The 27,574-nt window shown below is 39.3% G+C and overlaps 1 protein-coding gene across 2 annotated transcripts in view; it reads right to left on the bottom strand.

Moving 5' to 3' along the window:
- Window positions 1-200: 200 nt before the first annotated feature.
- TTC39A (tetratricopeptide repeat domain 39A) overlaps window positions 201-27,574 on the bottom strand; it is a 37,387-nt gene continuing 10,013 nt past the window's right edge. The window contains exons 5-17 of one of the 2 annotated variants that reach the window (XM_009481937.2): window positions 25,776-25,840; window positions 23,200-23,299; window positions 21,838-21,903; window positions 15,379-15,487; window positions 13,545-13,612; window positions 13,364-13,423; window positions 12,421-12,582; window positions 10,647-10,738; window positions 9,495-9,615; window positions 7,057-7,183; window positions 4,325-4,424; window positions 3,507-3,623; window positions 201-321 (exon numbers count right to left, since the gene is read on the bottom strand). In XM_009481937.2, coding sequence (XP_009480212.1) covers window positions 201-321; window positions 3,507-3,623; window positions 4,325-4,424; window positions 7,057-7,183; window positions 9,495-9,615; window positions 10,647-10,738; window positions 12,421-12,582; window positions 13,364-13,423; window positions 13,545-13,612; window positions 15,379-15,487; window positions 21,838-21,903; window positions 23,200-23,299; window positions 25,776-25,840 — 1,308 coding nt within the window. Of the gene's footprint in view, window positions 322-3,506; window positions 3,624-4,324; window positions 4,440-7,056; window positions 7,184-9,494; window positions 9,616-10,646; window positions 10,739-12,420; window positions 12,583-13,363; window positions 13,424-13,544; window positions 13,613-15,378; window positions 15,488-21,837; window positions 21,904-23,199; window positions 23,300-25,775; window positions 25,841-27,574 lie in introns of both variants that reach the window. The other variant, XM_009481945.2, reaches the window with a different exon arrangement.

Raw genomic sequence — 27,574 nt, 5'->3', positions numbered from 1 at the left:
ACAATATTTTTCAGGGTTATGGTTGGTTTGAGAAGTATTTTGCCATGTTACTACACTAGATTAATGTTTTATGCATCACCTTTAAAATTTTAAATGATTTGGTTTCTCGCTGACTTGAAAGAGAAAGAAAAATAATTCTAAAGTGTCAGTAAGTTTCTGCACCAAAGTTTGCAACAAACAGGACATCAAAGAAGAAAAAGTTACGACACTGCCGAGGCTTCAGAATGCATTCCATTTTCTGGGGCGGATTTGGCCTGGTGCAGGGCAGCTTGAATTCTGAAATGTGTTCTTGTTTCCATGGAGTAATTCTTGTAGTTTTGTCTAAAACAAAAGCAGATCCGCTCTGATGAATATATATATTTTAAACATTTTCAAGTTATCTTTATATTATTATTCTAGGCAAAACAACTGTAGACAGCAAAAAAGCCTTTCTTCACAAACTCCTTTGCTGCCTACTCTAAAATACAAGGCATGTGTTCCTAGCCAAACAATGCAGCTCTTTGTTCTTTATTTGTAGTTCCACTGTCTGGCAATTACCAGAAAAATATAGCTTAATAAGTAATTGAATCTGTTCTACTCAATCAAAATATTGAATTCACATTAAATAGCTATAACATCCACTTAGTTTACATTCAGAAATTAGATTTTTTTCTCCCTCTCAAAGTATAACTGACAAATTTGAATACAAACATTTTCAGGATTTTTTTTTTTCTCATTTTAATAAGATGGACTCATCTTAATTCAGCAGACACATTTCAAAGAAAAAGAGACAGCAGCTGTCCTGAACGAGAAGAGGGAAACACCCCATCTGCATCCTGTGGTTGTCAACAATGTGCACTGTACTGTGTGTAGGAAATAAGGCCAGACAGTTTGCTTCCCTAGAAGCTTGGCAAGAGAAGGAGGGCACACACGAGACTCTGTATCACCTTTCGAGGAGCAATTCTCCAGCCTGGGGAAAGAGTGGCTGGACTCCCCCCCCAAACATCTAGTGGCTGACTCAGCAGTGCCATCTTCCTATAGTCGCCAGTAGATATGCCATGCGCTGAAGAGTTACAGAAACACTAAAAGAATCTGTGTTTTCATGGAAAAGCTTATATAAAAAAAGAAATTTTGTCCCTAGGACCACATAGGAAGTGCAGATCCTATTTAATAGGAATTAACATGTCAGCTCTTGCAGGATGGATACAGAATCCAGATACCAAAGAGGATTAGAGCATGCCAATTTTCTTTTAGAAGATATTTGTCATCTTTACAGAAACATAACATGAAGTATTAAACAGTCTACCTTAAGAGCATTTCAGTTCAAAATTCGTAATTCAAATCAAGCATGGAAGCATGGTATCTGTCACTATGGCAGTGGCGGTCTCTTTGTGGAAACACAGAATTCCACGCCCATCCTACACCGGCTTATAATTTTATGTATGCAACACCCAAGAGGCTGATTGAGAAAAGGAGGTGACTGGGCTGTGCTGTATGCTGATTTGAAACTCTTTGGAGTTTTTTCTTTAAATTAAGTAGATTTTGTCACACAGATACTGCATTTGTCATCAGTAGGCTGATATTCTTGCTTGTAGCTTACAGTAATACAAAGAGAAATAGAAATATTTCCACGCATGACCAAGCCAAAACTGTTTATCATCTCATTCCGCTCTTTCTCCCAGACTTGAAACATTCAAGCCAGCAGCAGTATGTGGATTTAGGTCAAGCAAATCAAGCGTCATGCACAGGCTGAGTGCTCGTCTGCACTCCTGCCAATTGCAAACATGATTCTGCAGTCCTGGAACCCACCACGGACAACGTGTTCTCCCTCTACTGGCTGCAAAGACATTCAGCATTTTTAGCCAAAAGCTTATAAACCCCGTGCATTTTAATGCAGTGTAACAGCTACAGGTGGAAATGTAAGGACTGCACTTTTTTTATGACTGACTGAAACAAGGAGGGGTTTTGTGGTGGGGTTTTTTTTGTTTGGTTTTGGGTTTTTTTTTTTTTTTTGCATATCATTACAGTTTCCATGAGTTCTTTGAGCATAGCAAGTCTGAGTATTAGCTTTCCATACACTGGGTAACAACAAATTTTTAAGACCTGCTGTCTGCTGGTGCTCTTCTTTAAGCCAAACACCTTCCCTCGAGGGAGCCTGTGACTGGAGCCACACAGAGCCATCAGGGAAACGGGACATGGTTTAGTCTAGCCTACCCTTGATTGGTTTAGTGTGGACTTGGTAGTGTAGGTTAATGGTTGGACTGGATGATCTTAAAGGTCTTTTCCAACCTAAACGATTCTATGATTCTATGATTCTGTGCAATGGCTGAGCAGCAAGCAATAGAAGTACCAGATGGAATGAGCAGCTCTAAATCATTAATTTCTAGATCTCTTAAGAGAGATTTGAACAAAGGAAATGAGGACAGGAGGAGAGGCATGCTTTGAGGAATGTGAAACCAACTGAAACACTTTCCATTGCGTTTTGCTAATGCAATTTTTGCTCCTCTTAATATCTTCCATGAGTCTACAGAGAACCAGGCTCACAAGCGCAGGAGATTAAGCATTGCAATATTTTAATTTTTGTGTTGACAGGCTTTTGGCATAGTCTTCGGTAGACTGATTCACCACTCTGTCTTGCACAGTGGACTGACTTGGACAAAAGCTCAGTGCAAAAACTCTATCTGACCTCTTTGAAACCTGGGCCAGACATCAGTTTTGTAGCTGCTAACACCTGCAGCAGTGACTGGCGTGACTTGGCACTTGGAAAGATGCAGACATCTGGACTCATTCAGGATCTAGGCAGAGAGGTGAACTACCCTGTTGCAGGAGGCTTGAAGAGGGCAAGGGTTGTTTGGTTTGGATTCCCCACTCCTCCCACAAGAAATTTTGGCTCAGCAGAGAAGTAAAGGCTCGGACAGAGGCAAAAGCCGTATTTTGTTAATTTTATAATAAAGAACATGCATGATCAAGTCCAACTATTCCTGATAAACCTACTTTGCTAGAAAAATCAATCACACAAAATAGTAAAAGCAGGTGTTTCACTTGCCTTTCAGGTGCAGATGAAACAACACAAAGACACTAAATGCAACCGAAAGCATTATCTTAAATGTATTTCCATCAAGGAAAGAAAACAGCACTGCTAGCCATCAACTTCAGTAATGCTATTTTAGCCATAACACAGAGCTTTGTTTTAATTTAATATATCTTTTATGAATAAGTAAGTAGACTACAAAGATTATTACATTTTGTTACACATAGATTATTTCTTATGGAAGCCTCTGACATTCATATTAACATTTCAAAATTTTTTTTGCTCTTATCAGAACGGACGGGTAAGTCACAGACTGAATGATCAGATAATGGCTACTGTTAGAAAGGTCCAAACCAAAACTAGTGCATGCGTACTTCCATTGAATAAATGTAACAATGAGTTTCCATGGTATTAATGGAATGTTTCTGCTTCCTGCTAACCAGTAAAATACCATACTGACCCATCAGACATCAGCACAGGCTTTTCACTTGCTTACTTTGCTCTTTCCAGTAGTTTTATTGCTTCTTCTCTTCTATCCTGGTCTAGATACAGTATCGCCAGCTCCAGCAAGGCATTTGGAATGAGATAATGGTCATATTTTACCTTCTTCTCACTGGATTGGAAAACAAATAGCCTCAAGATCTTGAAATGATATATTGTTTCCTTCACTTAACAGTTCCAAAGACAAATAAATAGGGGATTAGCTAAGATCAAAAGGAGCAATCAATCTCTGTTACGACACTTGTCATGTTCTCTATCTGAAGCTATATTCCAGGTTATTAAATGTGTATTTTGTATAACCATCCTACACAGTATGTTATTTCTCAGGATTACAAAATATTGCCTTTATTATCAGGGAACTATTAGAAAAGATGACAATATTATGAACTCTATCCATGTGAATTGACAAAAAGAGATGCCATTCGCTGCATGATGTATAGAAGTTCCAAATATAATTGTGCTGCCATCTGTCTCTGCAGACTGCATTTGGCTTTTAGGGTGCAGCTTCTTCGTGACTGGTTAGACAAAGTGGGGAAAAAAAGGGCAGTGGTATCTCAAAAATTTTATGCATGTATAGTCCCCAAAAAAGGAGAAAGTATCTCAGTAAAAAGTGCAGATTTGCAATTGTTCTACCATACATGGCTAGCAACACCGGCAATTAAAATTGCAATTCCTTGATATCAAAGCAACTGAAATAAATACTAAAGATACTGCAGTCCCTTCCCTTCTATTCATATCACGGTTGCATCTCCTCTTACTTGAAATGAATAGTTACTAGAAATTCTCTCCTATATGCCAGGAATGAAAACTTACTTTAAACAGATGTAATTGAAATGGTCTTCTGCTTCTGAGATCTTGCCCAAATGCTTGAGGCATAAACCCTTTAACAGTTTTATCACACACTGGTCATCTGCTAGTAATTCTGTAGCTGCAAGATTAAGTAAATGGCACAGTTTAGAAAACTCTAGAGCAGCAGAAACTTTCCTACCTGTAGGAGAACTTTTACACAGGTAGGTGTGAGCACAATGCCTTTACTGGAACACAGGACAGAAGGAACTAACTGGTCAATTTAGTTCATTTAATGCAGAGACAAACATGCATCAACTTTTTCAGAAATCCATCAAACTTTGTCTAAAAATTGTTAGGCTGTTCTTTCCCTCCCTACTCCCACTAAAAGGCTGTTCCACAATCTTATTGTTCTGACACCTGAAAGCTAATTTAAAGTGTCCACTCTGGAAATATTGAGGTCCAACTTTAAATTTCTTAGCCTTATGCCTTTATTGCCCTTTAGTATGTATAGCTGTTCTCCTTCCTTGACTTCTAGTCATATTATCTATTCATAGGCAAGTTTTATCAATTCTCCACCTTTGTTTGGCTAAACAAAAATATGCCGAACTTTGCTACCTGCACCTCTCATCCCTTCATCTTCTTACCCTACCTTCTTTTCACCTCTTTTTGAGTTTATACTTCTAACTATGAGTGCCCTGAGCCTTTCCAGCCTCACCAGTGCCTAGTTCAAAGTCATTACTAACAACCTTTCTCCACCAGAAAATTTTTGCATGATATATTTCAAAGAAAACATCTGGCTTTTTCATAGCCATTCCATATAGGCAGCTTAGTCTTTAAGTTCACAAGCAAAGTCTTCAGCTTGCTTGCTCATTTCCAATTCATGAAATACTAGCTAATAAGAATTTCTGCAAAATGTGTGATGCTGTGCATCTTGTGCTACTGAATTTCACCCTGCTTCCACTACTCCAATCCTTACCTGGTTCTTCCTCTATCTCTCCAGCTGATAAAATGCTGACACATACTGCATGGAACAGCTGCTTCCCTTTGGACTATGTGGTTGGAGGCCTTGATCCTACAATAGGAGTCACTTCTATTGCTAAGTCCCACAGAGGCACCTACATACATATGTCACCAAAGCAAATCCCAGGGAAGATGCCCAAAGACTATGCAGCAAATTAACTGAGAAGGAACAGGGAACAGGGCAAAAGTTGACATGCTAAGTATGTGCACAGTGAGATGACTCAGGGCCACAGAAGAGGCATTTCGTAATAATAATAATAAAAAAAAAGCAGATCAGTTGTCTCTTCTGGACATGTGTCCCATGAACACGTTTCACATGTCTGTATTTTCTCCACTTAGCCTACAAACTGCCCTGGATTGTATAAGCAAACATTTAGGGACCTATCCTAGACACAATTGTGCATATCAGATTTGCATTTCTAGACATTACTTCCACTAACAGTCTTCCTTTTACATCTTATATGGTATAACGCTGCTAGGAGCACGTTCTCAGATTTTAGAGTGGTAGATTCTTGCATTATGAATCTAACAGTGAGATAGAGAAAATACAATAGTTTAGCTTCAAACACTGTCAGGAAAGCTCAAGAAAAGCATGATGCCTGGAAACAAGTCACTATTTGGAAGAGGTAATACTTTAAGTTGTTGGTATGTTTAAAGTATGTCCCACTTTTTGATTACATGTCCTCACAGTGTTTTATAAACATGAATCAGCTTCTACAAGTCCCTGCAAAAAGTCAGCCTTAGCCACAATCTACCATCTACAAAAAAAGGGAATAGAGAAATAATTCACTTATCCAAAATAATGTAGCAAAATGGGTGACAAAGAAAGTGAAAGGGTGAAAAGTCTTCTTCTAAGATGTCACCTTCACTGGAAATATTTCTTTTCTCTTTCACAATTAATCAAAAGTTGATAGCTTTAGCCAGTCGTTCAGGCAACTCTTTCAAATCTTGTGTAACATAATGTGCACAGGAAGACCAAGATCTAGAAAAGACTGCAGTGCAGTGATTTAGCCCATATTCCTTTGTCAACAGCAACTTGATCCTTTTAAGGGAAGGTAGTATATAATAACAAGATAAAATATTTTATAAGGGAAAACTTTGTGAGTAAAGCTGTGCAGACTGGTTGCGCTCCCCTAGGAGTTAGGAAAGATTGGCAAGAACTGAACATCAATTGAACTTTCTCATGGGCGACTAATTAACAGACTGACAGAAGATGTGGTAGCAGAGCCTGTTCCAGTTCAATACTGTCCCCTATCTTATGCTCATTCATAGTGCAAAGAAAGCCTATCCATGGTGTCTCAGCTTTCTATAGCATACTGTTGACACACCAACACCATTCAGCCCAAGGACACATCATAAATTGACAGCACTTTTAAAACAGAAGACTGACTTGTCTCCTTCTATTTAACCTTTAAAACTGAAATACGGTATCTGAGGATAACAAAGCTTCATGATCCAAGTAATCAAGTCAATGCATATGCTGATATATGCAAAATAAACAGTCCTTTAATACATGTCATAAACTATTCCTAATACACATCTGTGGATGTAAAACCACTTGCTACTATTGTAAGTTATTGCTATATTAAAAAGGAAAATTATTCCTATCTGCATAAACAGTTTATGGTTTCATTATCTATGTTCCTCCAATGATCAGATTAACTTTACTAATGAGTATCTCTCTTTATTCACAGATAAGATCTTTAGCTATTGCACTGTAAAATACCTGCTTAAACCATATCGCTGATTACCTGAACTTCTTGCCAATGCTTCTTCTGCTTCAATTAAGGTCTCTAACATGCCTTCTGTTAAGTTGGGACATTTTCCAATTACAGCATAGCCATTCCAGATATACATCATTTCCTAGGGTCAGGGAGAAATGACAGCATCATTAATTACAGTACTGGATAAATGCAGTTATCAAAAACTTCAGTTTATCTCTGTGTGATGAGAAAGTTGCAGATTCCTTAAATAAAAAGTCAGTTTGTCAAAACATATTTTCATTGCAACTGAAAACTTGTTACATTGGTTTTCAGAACAAATTAGCCCTGGAAGACAACTAAAGAGCCACTTACTTCACACAATGCAAGGAGGATTGCTTGAACAGAATGCAGACACAATCTCACTTATAGATGAAAGCAAGTACCAAAAAAACAGACAGACGTAAAGCATTCACGGCACTTGGCTAACTGTCCCTTCGTTAGGGTCTCCTCTTGTTTTTCAGTTCTATCCTAGCCAGAGCAGTAATAATTATAAATAACTACGATGTATTGCTTCCATAGAAAAAATATGAAAACTCAGGAAAACAAAACAAAAAGAAAACCAAAACCCCTAAACTTTAAGCCAAGCTTCAAACAAACCAACAGAATTTTAGAGCTGAACTGTAAATCCCTTAAATTCCTCAGGTTGCTTTGATGTTCCCACATAAAGTAACTTCTTTCTTATTCAACTGTTCTTAGAGTAAATGTCATTAAAATCTATTGGTTTAATTCCTATTTGTTATTGGGGTTCTCTCTTAGAGTGTATCACCAGACCAAATGTGCCCATTGCGACTAGCAATCACAAAGTTAAAGATGGAAATATTATATAGACTTATGACTGGTCCTCATGACAAGTTATTTATTCTGTTTATTTATATGACCTAGTCTGTATTTGATAATTTAAAGCTTTTTGATAAAATTTCTGTATAGAATAACTAAGTTCTGGAACTATTGTACAAAAAGCTGTCAGGCTAGAATAGATGAAACAGTATGTTAGCCCCAGTCACTGCTGCTTTCACCATCTGGTCTCTATTGATTGGAAAACACGTGCTGAACTTACTGCATCTAGTGCAGATTTGTTAACACGGTTTTGACACAAAAGTACTCAAACTGCATTTATTCTAGGCTAAATCTCTGAGCTAAGACTTGCTTGAGGACTCGCTCCTCTCAGCAAGCCCCTTCACAGTGAAAAGAAAAATCCTAGAGATGAGATTCTGCACCCAATTCCACATCCTCAGAGTGCTTTTAACTGTTCAGCTGCGGCATCTGCTGCCTCAGAAATGCAACTGCAGCAGAAACAAAGGGCACAGTGCCCGGCCATTGCAAGGAGAGCTCTTAGTACCGAAACCTGTTCTGCTAAAATCCCATTAGAACAGCCCAGCCAAACCCCAGGTGTGTACGTTTCTTACTCTCTACAATCTCTGAAACCTGAAAGGCAAATCAAAGTAACCTAATTATTTCCTCTCATTTCAGTCTTACGACTTAGTGGAAAGTGGCCCCTAGTGAATACCCATGCTATGCTGTAACAACTATATTTTTTCAAGCAGCACTGTGTCACATACCCAGCTGGTGGGCTGAGAAATGACTACTCACTGGTGTCTCCAAGAGGCTCTCCTTGTTCAGGCATTTTCTTAAAGAGTATTTACTAATTATCCATCTGTTTCTCAAACACAACAGCTCAAAGCACTGCAAATGTTAACACCACTGCACTTGGCAAACCTGTGGAGTCAAAATCCATTTACGTTCTTTTATGTGTTCTTTGCAGACAGATTTTTGTAAGTACACCATGAGCGAGGCAATGGGTGCCTTATGCAGCTGTTCTCATCTGGCCGCAGGGAACTGGCCAGCATAAAAAAAAAAAAAAAAGTATCGACAGTACGCAATGGTTTTCTGGAGTGGCTAAAGGATTTGGCTGTTTCATCCCGGCACCCTTGAATTGCTCTGGAGAGTACCAAATTGCAAACATTCAGGGGCACATTAAATAGATGCTTGCATGCAGTCCCTGCTTCTTGCATTATTTCCTTCACTGTTTTTCCCCGCCCTAACTTGTACCTTAAAGTCTTCTTGCAGTAGTCTCAGTAAATGACACATGACAGAAGAGACCTAGGGCAAAGTTCCTCAAAAGGGAATCAAAAGAAAGCTGTTAGAAGCATGCTAGTCTATAGCCGGAATAATGAGTTACATATGCAACACATTTACGTGTCACAAACAACTGGCTTAGTTCCCTGTGGCTGGTGCATGCCCCAGTTTTACAGCATTCCTCGCATTCATTTGGCTTTGCTTTGGGAACATTCCAGTCTCCTGCAGAGGTTTTACCTTAGAAACATGGAAAGATACTATTCTAATTATCTTGGGTTTATTTCCATAAATTAAAAAAATGGTAATAAGGGTGTGTGTGTATATTTCTAACTTACCAAAGGTGGAACAGGCAAAGGAATGGGGTTTGAAGATAGGTATCGTCGAGCTTTCCGAATTGCAAACTTTTCTGTAGGCAATGATTTCCCTGCAATTTTCAGTTTCAAACTGGGAACAATCCTGAAAGTTTAAAGGAAAATGTAAGGCAATTTTTCTCTGTGAACCTCTGGGAAAAAAAAATTCAAACTTAAAAAAAAAATCAAGCCAAAGAGAACTTAAAAAAGCTGTTACACACTGAGCTATTGCAACTGCTCGGGAAGCTGAGCAATACATATTCACAAAAGCTGTCTTCATGCAGGGCACGTATCTCTCTAGGCTCCCTCTTTAATCAAGCAGGAGGAAGAGGGACTCTTCCCCACCCAAAGAATAAATTAGATGATGCACCTAACTTATAAAGGGCCCATCTCTCTTCACAGACTTGGAAAGAGGCAAGCTAGCTTTTCTCAGTGTTCCTCCCATTCTCCCAAAGACCAAACTGATTCACTTTGTAATGGATCCCAAATCCAATGAAATCTGCTTGTAATGATTATATAAGATATGGAAGGCCTGAAAAGTATCAATATTTTGTAAGCACATAAAAAAGTGATATTTAGAGTTTATAGAAAAATTGTAAAAAAAGAAAGTAATCAATTTTCTTTAGCCCAGCGAAGTTTAGGCATTTTTGAGCTTAAACATTACAATTAGGTTAATTCACTGTGTTAATAATGTATATATTCACTTGCACATTTAACTATTTCATATTCCTCTCAGGCTCAAAACCCAAGAATCAAGGTGTACTGATGTTGTCTCCACTAAGGAGGCACACATCTTGTAGCACAATCCATTGAAGGCTTTCAGATCTTACATGCCGTCTTGATTAAAGGAAAAAAATGAAAAAGATTGTGAATATTACACGCAACAGCAGTAGCCACTGTATGGCTGATAGACCTAATATCCTGTCTCTAAAGTATTTCCAGGCCAGTAGAAATCTGCGGTCTGAACTCGGGGTCCACTTTAGTCTAAGGGAATGTTTCATTCTGCAATTTCTTACCAATCCAATGCTACTTGTGCAGATCGTCCAAACTGCACAATGAATAGTTTTGCCTCTCTTCCCCAACACTGTGCCATGAAAAGATAAGAAACTCTTGTAACTGGGAGCTAGCAAATTTTACCTAAATAATTCAACTTCGCTGTCTCCGAAAGGACTGCAGTCATCTGGTCCAAACATACTGAGATAAGCAGCTTTCATGTAAATATAAGTAGCCTGCAAATGCAATCAAGAATATCTGTACAGAAAAATGAATTTACAGCATCACCATTATTGACATAAAGCACAGAACAGCAACAAAGAGGAAGAAGTTGCTGCTTTTGCTCACAAACAGATGTAATCTTACAAAATTTTAAGCAGGAGGTAAGTATTTTAGAAAGTGGAGTACAGAAAATTTTTTTTATCATGTATGTCTTTGTTTACTTTGTATCAGCTTACAGTTTATGTCCACATTCCAAGAACAAATGTCATGTTTGTATAAAGTGAATTTTTATTACTCTCAGGAATACATGCTAGGAAACTCATGAAAAGGTCTTGCTCAGAGAAAAAAGCATACTACTACATAGTCTCTGTGTCCAATCACAACTTAGTAGCAAATCTCAAATATTAGGTTCCAGAGAACATGAAACCATTTTTGAGGGGTTTCATGATTTCGGATTATGAAAAGTACTGATTTCATAGGGATTCCCGAGCAATCATACATTCAGCAACCAAGGAAAGCAAAGCAGCAGAGGACATCACAACTCTTGCAACGGTAGAGAATAACAGTTGGTGAGTTCTTGAGTACTGCTTTAAGGAGTCTACAGTAACCATAAGTTTCAGAAGTTTTCTAGAATATTTTAAGCCATGATTATTTATTTACACTGGAATCTAACAGTGCATATATGCGACCATCTTTCATTTAGCTCATGTAGTTACTGGTTTGCTACTATCATGGTTGCACTGTAGATTACATATTAATAGGAAGCATCTTCTCTGCTGCTCTTAAGGCCCCTGCAATATAGTGTAAAACTCTACACACAGTTTAAACGGATACACGTTAATATTAATCGTACAGCATTTCAGGATACTAAAGCCTTTAGCCAGGCGGTGCACCCCTGGCTGTGGGAGTTCCATGGGAGCTATTCAGACTAATGCACCTGGCTGAATGCATTGCTGGAATCCCCAGGGGCACGGGGGAGGGCCATACTGCAGTTTTCACCCAAGTGGGAGCACTGAGAGAGTTGCTCTCACCTGGCTGCTTGGACCTTATGTCGGTTTTGGTTCCACTTGGCCAATAAAATGTGTAGTAGAAAAACCAGACAGAGATACCCTCCCCACACACATAGTCTGATTGCATTAAGAACAAACCAACCTCCACCCAACGACCGCGCCCCCTGCCCCTGGCCAGACTTAATATCTTCTGACATATTTCCCTGGGGCTCAGGGGAAGACAAAGGGAGGAAAGCGACTAGGGTTCTGGATGGAAGAGCTTCTCCCTCTCAGACGTACAGGGCGCCTCTTGTAATTATATTTATTATCCTGGAGGCACCATCATGGCTAGCCTCACTCATCACCAAAAGAGCTTATATCCATAATGTAATGAAAGAAATGGCAACTTGCGCCATTAATTGCAACGTGTTGATGACACAACCAGTCAATACACAGCAGAACATCTTTAACAAGCTGTTCTTCACCTACAGGTCAGACCCGAAAGATTTCTGTTTGCCCACAATCTGTTCAGATTTGAATGTTTGCAATTCACATTGGTCGATAAAAGCCACAGCAGACCAGGTTTGGTTTTACAATCTTCATCTTCAAAGCTACAAAAGCTTCAAAGCTACAAGAAGTCAACTCAATCTGATTGAAAGTTAACAGATACTACAGCGCCTTCCACCCTCCTGTTCTGATTAACTTACCTTCGACCAAGTGTTTTCTTTGCTTAGCAGGTCTGCATAGAAGAAAGCCATCTTCCACTGGCGCTTGTAGGTGAAGCACCACATGAGCTCCCAGTAACACATGTGATGAAACTGCTTCCAGTATTGCTGAGCCTCGCAACATTCTTCATATCTATTAACTGCCTGAACACAGAGATTTCCAAACACTGCCTTAATCATGTGTAAATGCACATACATCAGTGCTGTAACAGACACTGGGGCTCCATGATCTGCTGGCATGGCTCCTGCAACTTCCAAATTATTAACAGCCCAGTGTTCCCCAAAATCATGTCTGTTGGCTTCATACAAGAGATCCTTGGCTCCACAGTCATCTTGGTGTTAGCAAGTTTAGCCCTGCCACAGAGCTCCCTGTTCTTGGAAGTTATATGAAGTCCTGAGCATAGGCAAAATGAATGTTTGTGCTTAGGGAAATTAGGAAACTAAAGTCAAAGGACAGATGCTTAGCTGACATTTATTGCTGCAGCTCCAAAGATTTCGAGGGAGCTACTGCACTGTACAGTAGCTGATACTCCGTCTCAGAGTATTTTGGACATGCATTCTTCACCTCCCTAATGCTTTCAAGTCTTGTATGACTCTCCACTCAGACTGAAGGCAAAGGATTACCATTGGATGTTATTAAATGCACAACTTGCTTCTGGATAGGAAAGACAGTGAGAAAACTGTGTCATTAATACTGGTGGACTAGATTATCACCAGAAATTGAGAAGGGTAGCAAAACAAGCTGGCCAAACAAGCTAGTCAAAATAGTTTTCAAAATTCCTATTTGTAATTCATAAACTATAAATTACATGTAGGCCAAAGCCACAGGAAGCATTAGCCAAAAAGGAAACATTGTTCCTGAAGGAGTTTTTCTAAAGCTTTCAAGACTTACTTCCCCAAGAGCAAAAAGAAAAGGATTACTTACCGCATCAATATTACCCTTTAGTGTTTCTATCCTGCCTGCAAAAAACAGGAATATGGCTCCCTGTAATAAATAATAATAAAAATACAAGTATTCTATAACAGTTTTCAGGCTGACGATGCAGTCTAGATTTGGCAAGAAAACATTAAACGATCATACCAAACTAAATTATGATTCATTTTACCTTTGGATAGCGAGCCAAGTAAGGCTTAAGTAGTCTTTCTGCTTCCTCAACATTTCCTTTTCCTGTCCCTAGAATGCATAAAAATGCAAGTGATAAAAATAGTAAGAAAAGAAAAAAGGGAAAAAAAAAAGAAAAAAAAAAAAAAAGAACAGGAACGCAAAGTACTGATTAGCCATCCTCATCTGGCCAATATGTAAGTTCCTCTCTCTGATGAGTACGGCATAAATACAGGCTGGTGTTGCACTAAGCCAGCAAGCAGGAAGACCTGAACAACATGGTGCTTACTGACTTGAAAACTCACACGCAGCCCAACACATTTTGTAGAATGCTTTAACAGGAGATAACAGGGAAGTATCTCAGCGGGAAGCTACCACCTCCCAAAAAAGTCAAGGATGACATATAAACATGAACAAAGTATTCAGGAAGTCATCACTTACAGCCATTACTTTAACCTTCCAAATAATGCACCTGACTACTGAAGATGGATTTAGTTCTCACAACTTCCTTTGCTATCCTTGTCATCTCCCTTCCTATGTTTTAAACAAACCTCCATCTTGAAGATTAAGACAATCGCTGGGTAAAGAACTGGTTGGGTGGCCGAGCCCAGAGAGTAGTGATAAATGGTGTTAAGTCCAGTTGGCGGCCGGTCACGAGCGGTGTTCCCCAGGGCTCTGTTTTAGGGCCAGTCTTGTTCAATATCTTTATCAATGATCTGGATGAGGGGATCGAGTGCACCCTCAGTAAGTTTGCAGACGACACCAAATTGGGTGGGAGTGTCGATCTGCTCGAGGGTAGGATGGCCCTGCAGAGGGACCTGGACAGACTGGATCGATGGGCCGTGGCCAACTGTATGAGGTTCAACAAGGCCAAGTGCCGGGTCCTGCACTTCGGTCACAACAACCCCATGCAACGCTACAGGCTTGGGGAGGAGTGGCTGGAAAGCTGCCTGGCCGAAAAGGACCTGGGGGTGTTAGTAGATAGCCGGCTGAACATGAGCCAGCAGTGTGCCCAGGTGGCCAAGAAGGCCAACAGCATCCTGGCTTGTATCAGGAATGCTGTGGCCAGCAGGAGCAGGGAGGTGATTGTCCCCCTGTACTCGGCGCTGGTGAGGCCGCACCTGGAATACTGTGTCCAGTTTTGGGCCCCTCACTACAAGAAAGACATTGAGGTGCTGGAGCGTGTTCAGAGGCGGGCAACGAAGCTGGTGAAGGGTCTGGAGCACAGGCCTTATGAGGAGCGGCTGAGGGAACTGGGGTTGTTTAGCCTGGAAAAGAGGAGGCTGAGGGGAGACCTTATCGCTCTCTACAACTACCTGAAAGGAGGTTGTAGTGAGGTGGGTGTTGGTCTCTTCTCCCAAGTAGCTAGCGATAGGACAAGAGGAAATGGGCTTAAGCTGCGCCAGGGGAGGTTTCGACTGGAAATTAGGAAAAATTTCTTTACGGAAAGGGTGGTCAGGCATTGGAACAGGCTGCCCAGAGAGGTGGTGGAGTCCCCATCCCTGGAGGCGTTTAAAAAACGGGTAGATGTGGCACTTCGGGATATGGTTTAGTCTGGTCTACCCTTGATTAGTCTAGAGTGGGCTTGGTAGTGTAGGTTAATGGTTGGACTGGATGATCTTAAAGGTCTTTTCCAACCTAGATGATTCTATGATTCTATGATTCTATGATTCTAAGACACTTTCTTCAGTTATGATCACTACTGTAAAATCACCCACAAATATTTAATCTGATTATGAACAAACAATTCACCAACAAATAGGTGATGGAATCATCTTTTTCCCCTCCGTGTCCCACAAGAACTAATCAAATCCAAGAGTTATTATAAACAATCTTACCTAACACAAAGGTCATGAAAGTATGATAGCAAAGCAACAGCATGGTACACAGCACCGACCTAAAGCTGTATGATGATGCTCCTTCTTGAAGCTGCAGCAGACCACGCTCCTGTGCAAACAGAGGCGAGGACGACAAAGTATTGGAAAAGAACCAAAGCTGTATTTTGCTAGTTTGTTAACTTCTGCAGTGTCATCTACAGATTTCTCACTCACGAAAATTCCCAAAATGCACTGACATACATTGCTTACACAGCAATCAAAGAAAAAAAAAACACACACACAAAATTATCTGACAGTTTTTCACGGAGTCACTGCTTAGCCTGGAAAATATCTGATGACAGAGCAGCAACTTGGGATTTATTACATGGTTAACATAAGAGAACATTAGACAACTTCTCACCATCATCCAATGGAATGCTGAACAGCATTCCAGAAGCAAAAAACACAGAGTTTTGAAATATAAGGCAAATACATATTGCCATTGTGCAGTGTATCCATGTTTGTTGTTACTCACTGCATAAGCAAGTTAAAGATATCAAGAAAAAAAATAAAATCTGCAACTAGCAGGACAAAGGAAACAGGGCAAAAGGATGTTTTTAAGTATGTTAAGAACAAAAGGAGCTTTGCAATGATACTGGCTCACTACCACCAGTGGGAAAGTATGATGAAAAGTAGAATATTTCTGTTCCCTTTGGGAAGAACTAAAGCAATCAAGTACAACGCTGTGTTCATATTCAATGAGAGCATGATGGATAACCAGCTTTAAGGATTCAAGCTCCTGAGGCAATAGCATTTAGCAGCCCATTCTAGGACTGGTTCCACAATATCGACAGCAAGAATATAAATATGCAAACATATTAAACATGAGATCTGCCTGCCAGTAAATACGCACAGTAAGACGTCCACTGTGTGCTGGGGAAAATTCTGTTTAAAAGTTACAACATGACTGCAATAGAAAGTTACTGGAACATGATGTATACGACTGTAAGGATACCCCTTTCAAACCAGCTACACTATAAATAGAGACCCTGAGGGATGTCTATCAGAGCCACTGCAGAAGGTATCAGAGAGAACACTTGGAGCATGATCTCAACACAGATTTTCATCTTTTCTGTGTCCTTGCTGACAGATGGGTGTTATGCTACCTCACCTTTACCACTTACTGTGTAAACCCTAAAGCCTATAATCATATTCTAATTTTCATCGTACATGTACTTTTTCACTTAACTAGTGTTGTTAATTATTTTCACAAATACAGTTATTTTGTGTTTTTAAAAAAATCTTAATTTATTACATTAATTACTGTTACAGGGAAAGGTACTATTAACACACATGTTTGCAGGTCAATTAGTATAACATCTTGCCTGGACAAAATAATGAAAATATTGACTTGCATGTCACTTCAGAAGAAATTAAAAGATAGTAAAATTATTACTGAAAATCAGTGACTTAATGGAAATCAGGCACTCAGCAAAATAAAGCCAACTTCATTTTCTGTTGACAGCAAAAGTTTGATTGATACAGATAAGTAACAAAATGAGATATTCACAGCTTCTTTAAACTGCCCAGATGAAAACCACAAATATTTGGATTTTAAAAAAAGTAGTACTGTAGCACTGCAAGGTAGAAGTAAGACAAAAAAAATCTGTGGAATGAATTTTGGCAGAAAAAAATTCCAAAGTAGATTTCCAAAGTACATTTGTTTTTTAATTGAAAAATCTTCAGGCTGGATATTTCACTGAGCCTTTACTGGCATTAGTACTAGGCATTACAGTGTTTGATATCTTCCATATAATATAAAAATACATATAAAATGGCTGCTGATCACATTTGTGAATAGCACTAAGAATGACACAGAAACAAATTATATTAGTCATACAGAATAATTTAATCATTCGTCAAGTTGATCTCGCTTGTGTATTTCAGTCTCAAAAATATATTTTAATACAGCCAAACACAAAGTTATCATCTGTACGGACAAGGAATACAATCCACACCCACCCTATGTGGGACTGCATCCTGGAAAGCAGTAACTGTGAAGTAACTGGATTAAGAACATCACCCGTTCATCAGAAGAGGATTGCAAATCCGGCACACTTGAGCCTAAATTCTTAAACTGAGTAGTTACACAGGTATGGGAAGCTCACCGAGCAAGTTAGTTCACTCTGTGGTGCATGCACAATCCTATTTTGTCCAGTACAGATATTAAAGAATGCTTACTTTTCACTCTGCCACTTGAATACCCCAAACTTTCTATATTAAACTAACAATATAATCCATAGACACAGTCTGAAAAAAAGAAATCTGGAAGTAGTTGTTAGTATTACAATGCTTGCTTGCAGAAAAGGCTGCAACAAAGCTGATTCTCCTCAAAAAACCTCTTGCAAACTGCTTCTGTTAAGATGAGATCCCCCAGGAAAGTGGGATCATGAAGGGTGTCGCTGGGAAACATGTTTTAGACACCACATTCAGTCAGCCAGCCTCCCTAGGCTCCCTCTGTGGCTGGCAGAGACAGAGGTACTCCTCCAAGGAACAATTCAGCACGGAAGCCTAGGTCGGACATTATGAATCACCTTCTCAAGCACCTACTCTTTCTCCACAGGGAGGCTACGGAGATTAGCCAGCAAACCTAATCGGCTAAGTGAGGCGTCATGAGTAGGGCAACACTATTACACCCACATGATCCTCGCTGGGGATGAAACTGAGGATCTCGGAATTGAATCACAAGCAGCTACTACTTGAGCCTAATAAGTAACTCCGTAAACAAACTACACTCACTGAGTACATTACATTTGTTAGGACACACCTTCTAACCATAAATAACCCATAAATATCTCCCACACCTACATCACAGGTGATATGAGCAATCCCAGAACACCAGGAATGAGCTTCCAAAGAAAGTCGATTACAGGGCATATTGCTACAACAGAAAACAGATGTCAAGGCAGTAAGTGCTCGTAATTTCTCCAAAATACTTAAATGACATTAACACGTTTAGTTTTTGTTTTCGCACAAAATGTAAGTTACTCTGAAGGGCATAAGGTATAATGCAGAGCAGGGAGCAATGACACTTCTTAGAGACAAATGTGATCCAGTATGATAACCCTCACCTTTCTGTGCAAGTTGCTCATAACATCCCACGATCTCTTAATTCCCAACACTGTCACTACATTACGTCAGTATCTCATTGATTTGATCCTTGTTCCAAGACATCCAATGCTCTCTCATTCAGGACTCTCCACATGAGCAGTGGGGATTTACGCAGTGAATCCAGAACGAACGAGGACAATGCTCAAAGCCATTATCAGACAACTCTGAGACTGATTCATCTTTATTTCAGCTATCACTGACTAAAATCCATCTACTTTACTGAAGCAAAAGCTCTTGAATGGTATTTTAAAATCCCTCTCTTCTAATTAGGGATCTTGACAATGAGAGCACTGCAAGGTCATCATTCATGTCCCATGTCCTGATCACATTACTGCAGGCTTAGCAAGGAGGATGGATACTACTAACAGCTTTTATGAAGAACTGACTAATCAAACTGGTAGGTGGGGCATTTAAATGTATCCCATGAAATAATTTTAGATTTAACCTTCACTTAAAATTCGCAGAAGAGACCAAAATGCAAATCAAAAAGATGCTTAGTGGGAAACGAATTCAATTTATTACAAATCGAGACATCAAAAATATTCTTCAGCTCAGCTGCCTTGGGAAAAACGTCCTCCCACATCGAAAGGTATAATTTGAAAGAAATTGGTTCTATCTGAAAGTTTCCCTGCCTTCCCCTGAAATCACGCTGTCAGCTGACCCTCTGACAAATCGCACTTAACATATCGTGGGCTCATGTCAAACCTTTCTACAGTTTAGCAGCACAGTATTTGTAATCATCTATAAAATAAGAACAAGAGTAAATATTAGCCTGAGACCTGGCAGAGGGTTCAGTAAGAAGCGTTCAGTGCTTACATTGGAGATAGTGCAAGGATTCTTCTGATCTCACACATTAAACACAAAAAGTCCAGATGGGACACATACTCCACGTATGGCCCAGGGAGGAAGGCATGCCTCTCCAGCACAGCGTACCTGGTGGTGTGTAATACATACTTTTGCCCACAAAAAATTTCTCACAAAATTGGGCAAAACTACATTGAACCTCAATGCCCAAATGCAGGGCCTATGCCGTTAAACACAAGTGAGCCCATATTTTGACTAGTGATACAGAGAAAAGGAGCTTGAACAGCGAGAAGGGCACAACTAGCATATCTTGGACTGGAAGGGAACAAACATGGCCTCAGGCTACTTTTATACTTTCTTGATCTTATCCTACCTACTATTTTGAGACTCCAGACTGCTGTTAAGTTGATCATGTTGTCCACAGTGCCCACAAATGGCTTAGGAAGTAATGGAGCTTTGGGCATGTCCTCATTTACTATCGGACATGACATGCCTGAGAGACGAGAAGAGTCCCTCGGGGCAAATCTGCTGGCTTCAAGGCAGATTAGTATTGTGGAAGATACCGCAACGCAATTTTATATCCAGTTTGAATAAACACATGACCCACACCAAAAGCAAGCTGTCCTCCAGTGCACTGCAGCGCTTTCAGGTAAACTGTAAACAGCTCAAGGCACTAACCATGGCTCTTTTGTCTTTTGCACAGTCTGATGCTCACCACGAACATTTAATGGAAAAGACTGTGAGATCAAACACAGATGTAATCAAAACTCCGTTCTTCTGGATGGGGTGCAGCACATGACACACAAACTTTCCCTCTCCTCCTCTGTCACTGTTTCTTTCACCTTCTAGACTCTTGTCTGTACTGCAGGGGACAGCTTCCTCTTGCAAGCTTTGGAAAACCACCACTGGAAAGGATTGCAATGCAATACAAATATAAATGCAGAAAGACTTTTTTAGGATGTTAAAATAAATGACCATCAATGAACTTCGATCAACAAGTTTAAAATACTCCTTTTTTTATGGTGTGCAGCCAGCAGGTTTTTGCTTAGATTCATGGTAATCTAGGTCATGCTTCAGTGAGTTATTAAAAAACTGGAACAGGAGCTGACTCATCAACACAAATATCAGCCCACTCACAGCCATACAAGAAATCCCAGGGCCAAAACAACAGAAATTCAATTACAGGGACAATTTTCATCTGCAGTAATAAGATGAGTGTTCAGCAAAGTATTCTCAGAACTCCACTGGTACATGAGTTGCCCTTACAATTCTGGGTGAATATTTTGCTTTAGATGCTCTTTGGTTTCGTAACTGACAGATAGAACTATTTGATTTTTGCCTCTACCACTTGTAAAACAGCTCCTGGTCAGCTCCTGGAAATTTCCAAGTTCTAATCCATGCTCTACCAAAAACTCCTTGCTTTTAAACAAGACATTTTATTTTCAGATCTAAGATCCCTCCTGTAAACTAATAAAATGATGATGACACTCATCCACCTGTCACGTAAGGTTGCAGCTCAGATTAAAAAAACATTTTTCTCTTTGAAACTTGTTTTGTAAATAGAAAGCATTACAAAAGAGTTAAGTTTTGACTTGTTTATACAGCTTTTGTGGTGTTTGCTGGACATCAAACATTTACCTTACTCTGCATTTATGAAATAAATCTGACTAGTGGTTTAGGCTAAATGGACCATGTTTTCTTAATCCAGGAATCCAACTTTGAGTGAATCTCCTGTTCTGCTGGTAGACTGAGACACAAGGGCAGCTACAAGGTATCAAGGCCAAGGTATTTAGTATCCTATTTTGAAACACCAAATCCACAAAAAAATAAAACAGCACTTTCTGTGCATCTGCCTTGCAGAATAAGTCAAGTTCGTGTGAGTTTACTGGTGCTTCATTACTAAACTTCTGTCCTTAAACTGCATGCACAAACAAGATAGGTCAGATTGCTTACTCTCCAGGCAAAAAAGCACTTACTCTTTCAGGCAAAGAGAATTTAGGTGCCACACTCAAGCTATCAGTTGCTATTAAAGACATGGAGGAAAAAAAAAATCAGAAAAGGAATTGAATTTTTTTTCCCAACTGCATGTCATGCAGGAACCCGTCAGGGACATTCAGATACTATGACAGTAACTATCAAGTAAGCTAATATATTAAAGGCTAAGAATACACTTTTGGCTATGAATTTCTAAGCACAAGCATACGTCAAAAGACCAGTAACTAAAAACCTAAATATGACAACATCATTCTATCAGCCATTGTCTTTATCACGTTTCACAACTGTGAAACTATCATTGAACAATGGTATCACAATCTTTGAAGTGTAATAGTTCAGACAAAAATATAATGGAAAACTGAGCTGCATGAAAGCATCAGTGCCAACAATGTGCATGTGATACCAATCAGAGTGTTACAGCTACTCTGAGGAAGAAGAGAGAAACTACTGTCTCCATTTTTTAATTTGAGAGTGAGGGGAATGTACCAATAACACTTAGTTCGCATTTACCTTATTTCCCGAAAATCCAACAAACTCCAGCAATCTCAGAATCCGTGCGGGAAACATGGACAATGTCTATAGAAAGAAATGCAACAGTTATGGAGCAACAGACTTTCTGCCTCTCAGCTACCAGGTGCCTCCTACAACTTTTCCAAACACAAGAAATAATCACTAAAATTACTAAAAACATCTTTATATGTCTGAAGATTTCCTGGCTAAACATATATACCTGCTACATTTTACATACGATTTAAGCAGAAACAGCTGTTTAATATAGGGACCCTGTGTCTCCAGGACTGTCTGTACAGAAATATGTTTACCTAACACATGCTTAGTAACTCTAGTACTTCCTGGATGTTTCAGAAATACTGGGTGTATACCACACAGTATGTATTTGTTCTTTGTGCAGTAGATCTAACATTTGGGCACGTGCCAGACTCACACAAAGTAATGCAAGCAAGGGGAAGCACCAGGCACTTTCTGCGGCCCGTCACCTGAACAACCATGTCACCCCTCACCATCCCTGGGTCAACACCTCTGATATACCAGGAACCATCCTGCACTATCTGACCCCCTGCTTTCTCACCAGGACACAAGCAACCACAGCCAACAGTGGCCTGAACAGCACCCAAGGCCCCATTCAAGCACCCTGCCCCACCAACTGCCCTGCTAACAGCCAAGTTCCTGGTAGTTTCCCGAGTGCCATTTAAACAGTACACAGAAGCCAACAAGCACAGGCAACTGCTGCTTCTGTGCAAGGCTTCTCCTGGCCCCCACCCCCATGGGTCCCTTCTCATGAGACTATGTACACCTTTGTCCTCCAAATGCCTCCCAAGCATTGGTCATTTGGCTAATGAACACCCTTACTGGAAGTTGGGCACAGGCACTCAGCTATATTCTCAAAGAACATGCCCTTAGGCCATGTCAGATGAAATAATTTCTCAGCTGTTCATTTCCCCATGAGGATGAGCAAATGGGTCTCCACACACTGAGCAGTACTGCCCATGTTGCGGGTAGTAGTCTCTTTATTTCTAAAGTGTATTACTACCCAACGTTCTTAGAATCATAGAATCATAGAATCGTTTAGGTTGGAAAAGACCTTCAAGATTATCCAGTCCAACCATTAACTTACACTACCAAGTCTACTCTAAGCCAATCAAGGGTAGACTAGACTAAACCATGTCCCGAAGTGCCACATCTACCCATCTCTTAGACCAGAGACCAGGATCCTGCAAGCATCAGCGCACATACCTAATTTTAATCGTATGATTAGTAACACTGATGTCAACAGAACTTCTCAGGTATTTAAGCTAGGCACATTTTCAGGAGGTTGTAGGACTCCAGCTCAAGAGAAGAACTGTTGGTACATACCAGATTAAATGCTCCAACTCCAAGTTTTACACCTCCCTCAAAATGAAGATGGTTCTCTCCTTTGACATAATGTGGAGACTGTATGAGACTGTCCAGCTCCCTGAAAATGCACAAGATTCTGTTACGTTGTCAGCAAACGATTAACTACAATTCAGTAAGAAAGTAACCCAATTACCTTGAACCACATACTAGTTCAAAAAAGGTCAATTTGTCATCTCACCCAGGTGAACACCACCTACAACATTTTGTTGGATTTATCAACAAATCATTTCTGTCACATCACTATCAATTAAAAAATATGGAGTCCTGGAGATGAATTCCTATCAAATAGACATAGTCAATTTGCAATAACATTTCTGCCTCGAGAATGGCTGTTGGGAGGAGCAACACCAAGCTTTACTACTGCAAAGAGAGATGATGGGGCAGTGCAGGAGACTTAAATTTAAATTAGCAAATTTTATTTGAGTTTCACTAATCCCTAGATTAGGTATTCCCTTTTTGTGCATGTTCATTCAAAAGAACATTTTGTTATATATAGGAAAAGACAATTGTAAGAAATATTCTAGAATGGGCAGGTATATCGGAAATTACTTTTCACTTATTTTTCTAGCTTTCATAGATCTCAACTTTGTAGGGTACATTTATTTCCCTTTGTAATCCAGCTACATTTGAACCTGTTTTGTCTCCAAGCTTTCTACAGCTATGTGTTTTTCACACTATTGTTTTAGGTTTTTTTGTTAATTACTAGGAGAAGAAAAACACTGGTTTAAGGCAGCCACATATTTGTGTTCAGGCTGTCATGTTTTTATCTGCTGGTTGTTGCCAATGGATATAGGACTTTTCATTGTAATTTGCAGTCTTTACAATGGACCTGCATTTAGAGTTGCCTTCAACCCACACAAATGTGGACACAGTCATCTCTCTCCCTTTCAGTATACTTCTGGAGAACCTGGGCTGGATGCTGTTTTGTGTCTGCTAGACATGTGACTGGCTGTTCTGAGTCCAAATTTGAAGTTCTAAAATAAAACAACATATGATGCATATTTAGCTTTCACTTTTTTAAATTATTCATATAAGTCTGTACTACTGTGGACATCTCCTGATACTTTTTATTCACTGACAATAAGCAAATGTTTCATTCTGAATTATTGTTTTACTTCATTCCATCTTTTTTACAGTGTATGGTAACCTTTCCTCCCTGAAAAAGAGTTTTAAAAATTGTATCTTTGCAACATTTACTCCTCCTGTCTTTTCAGGATTGCTGCTGTTGTGGATTATCAGGCAGTACTGCTGACCATGGGGAAAGGAAAGATGGCTTTTTATATCAGAAACTATGTTGTAAAAAATATCAAACAAAGAAAATAAAGTCTCGTTTCCATATTTCATTGTTTTCTCTGTAACCTGTTGCACCATGCTCTCATCAAAGCTGCAAACAATTATTTCTTCCCACATCAAAGGTATAGTACAAAAATAATAACTGCTAATCTCAGATACAAACTTTCCCTTTGTTAAAATACATGTTTCAGTAATATGCAAGTTGTTATTAGGATTCTTTTGAAGAAGACCACTTAAGAGCTACTAGATTTATAAGACTTGGTTTGTACATACACTAGAGCTGATCTTAATTTATTGAGGCACAACTGAGTATGCTTCCCATGGCATACATTTTAATGTACTTTTTAGAATTTACTACTGCACTTCAAACCCTTTTGCACAAGTTTAAAGTAGCAATCTGTAACTTCCTAGATGAAAAGAAATCTGCTTAAGCAGATGTTTTTGGCTTACAGACACTAAGTAACGGGCATATTGTGAGTTCAGATAAGCAACCCTGCTTATCATTTTCAATAACATGCACCTTCTCTTTAGAGTAGAACAACTGCCATACTTAACCAGATTAAAAGTCCAGCTAACCAAATATCTCACTCAGACAGTGCCATATGCTTGGAAAATCATCCTCTAGGAATTGACTGTTCAGGGACTTCATGATGCGGAGGGACTGCATCTGTTCTACTATGCTAACTAGCCCCTATAAACCTATTTCCTGTAAATTTGTTTAATCTTTGTTTGAAGCCATTTATACTTCCCATTGCAAGCTCTTCAGTTTATTGTCTCTTAATTTTGTTTTAGTTTCATGCATTTATTATGGAATTACTTGTGCTTCAGCTACTGGTTTTGAATGTTCCAAAAAGCTGCAGCTAGAACTATAAAGAAATGTCATTTCATATGCCTAATGACTGTGAGACCTCCAAATTGTGCTATGCAGACACAATGAGCACTACATCATTTAGAAGAGTTATTTTTTGACATAATTTCAAGGATATAGTATTTGAAGTAGGCAAACCTTGGGAGTTAACAGGGTTAGGGTCCACTACCTTTACAATCCAAATCAACCATAATATCAAGGTCCTTTGTTATGCAAAGGAGGAAATTGTGTGGGCTGAGAAAGGCTCTAGACAGGAGGCCCATAATAAACGCTGCAATAAATACAACAGCAATTCATTTATGAATCGGACAATTAGACCAGCAGCACTTTTTACTGAAAAAGTACGCTTAATCACATCATCACTCTGACTCACCTGTATGTTTGGTAACTGTTTCGGACTTTGATGCCTCCTTTTATGAAGCTAACCATATTCTCATCCTGTTAGAACGGAAACACATTAGCAATATGAATTTGTAAGCATTATGGAGAGCTTTTGTCTTCTTGAGACAAACACATGCCTTGAGCGTAACCATCATGACGCAGACAATTTAAGTCTCTGAGAAACAATACATGGATTTAGGATTTACTTTCTATATTAAAATATTTTTACTCTGTTCAGACATACACACTTTATTTTGATGCCTTCTGTGATGAGTTTAGCCCCTGTGACTTTTGGGCCATCTGAATTTGCATTAATGAACACAGTGACTAAGCTAATGAATAGCACCTAAGGTTCATGCATTTGCGGCAGTTTCAAAAAATAGCTTTCTCTCATTTGTCCTTCAGCACAGTAAAGATACGAACATTTCCTGGCTCAGCACCAGATACAAATAACTGCCTGTCTTCAGGACTCTGCAGAATAGAGTTGCACATCCTAAAAAGGAAGCGGGGTAAGTAAAGTTACACAGGATATGCTCTTTCTGGTCTGAATATTCAAGTATCTACGAGATCCATACTAGTATGGTAAGATGTTACCTTACAAGCTATAATGAACTGAGAACTTAGAGCAAAGTGTATCTGGAGGACCATTAGTTTACAGTTGTATCAGAGAGAACTCTTTAGTCTCATAACTTTCTGGTGGCAGTTTCTTGTCTCACTCATCGTATATAATCTGTCATTCTAGTTTGTTTTGATATGTGTTGTTACTCTGGAATAGGAAGACTACATGTATTTTAGCAGATGATTTTTCTGTGATGGTATTTTAGAGGCTGTATGAAGCATTGTGGAGAAAATAGCATAATTAGATAAACATTTGGTTGTTCTACTGTTATCATTCCTTAATGATAACATTTGTAATGTTTCCTTAAACAGGACCGAAATGTGCTCATCAATATGTAAGTAAAGAGACAGAACCTGCCTCAAAGAGCTTTCCATCCTCCTGTAAGTCAGGAAGATAACTCAATCCAATCAGAGTTACAGTTCAACTTCTTCCAGACTTTGCTTTCTATGAACTACTATAGGAAGCCTAATGGCCTGAACTGAGGGACAGGGGCTTACTCCTGCAGCCCACACCACCACTAGCCTGTGTCCCTTACAGTTATCCTTAAGCAACATTATCAAGAGTGATAATTGAGGACAGAAACTATGCACCATAAATGAACATGTAATTCCTGATGATATATCCCTAGAGATTTGAATCCCAATCACATGCAAACAAAATAACCACAGAAAAATGTGATCCTGTTTTATTTTGTTCTGTAGAGAAAGTCCGTTTTTAATTAGCAACTGGGGGGGTGGGTACAGCATACTTAACCATATGTAAAGGTTCAGTTATGTTTTCCTTTGAATGGAAAACGGAAAGAGGAAAGAAGATGGTTTTAAAATGTTTAATTCAGAATACTCACAATACCAATAACAGAGATAACCAACATGAGAACAGTCCAGCCCTTGAAAAATCCCGAGACTAATTTCTATGTGTTTTCAACTGGATTTGGTCATTTACATTAAGCATCAAAACTAACCTACTTTGATAGCTGTTGGAACCAAGTGCCTTTATTTAATTGTTAAAACCAGTTCACATGTTCATGAAAAATTAAACACAGAATAGAAGAGGAAGCAAATAGACAGACATTCTTTATGCAGCAGAGGACAAGAAATTATTTTCTTACTCTTAAATATCTCACGTATCTATAAACATTCTTAAAAACAGACACCTGTGAAAATAGTGCTTAA

Source organism: Pelecanus crispus, chromosome 5, assembly GCF_030463565.1.
Source record: "Pelecanus crispus isolate bPelCri1 chromosome 5, bPelCri1.pri, whole genome shotgun sequence".
Taxonomy (NCBI): domain Eukaryota; kingdom Metazoa; phylum Chordata; class Aves; order Pelecaniformes; family Pelecanidae; genus Pelecanus; species Pelecanus crispus.
Note: the sequence above shows the minus strand (reverse complement) of the source record. Positions and strands in the feature narration are given on the sequence as shown.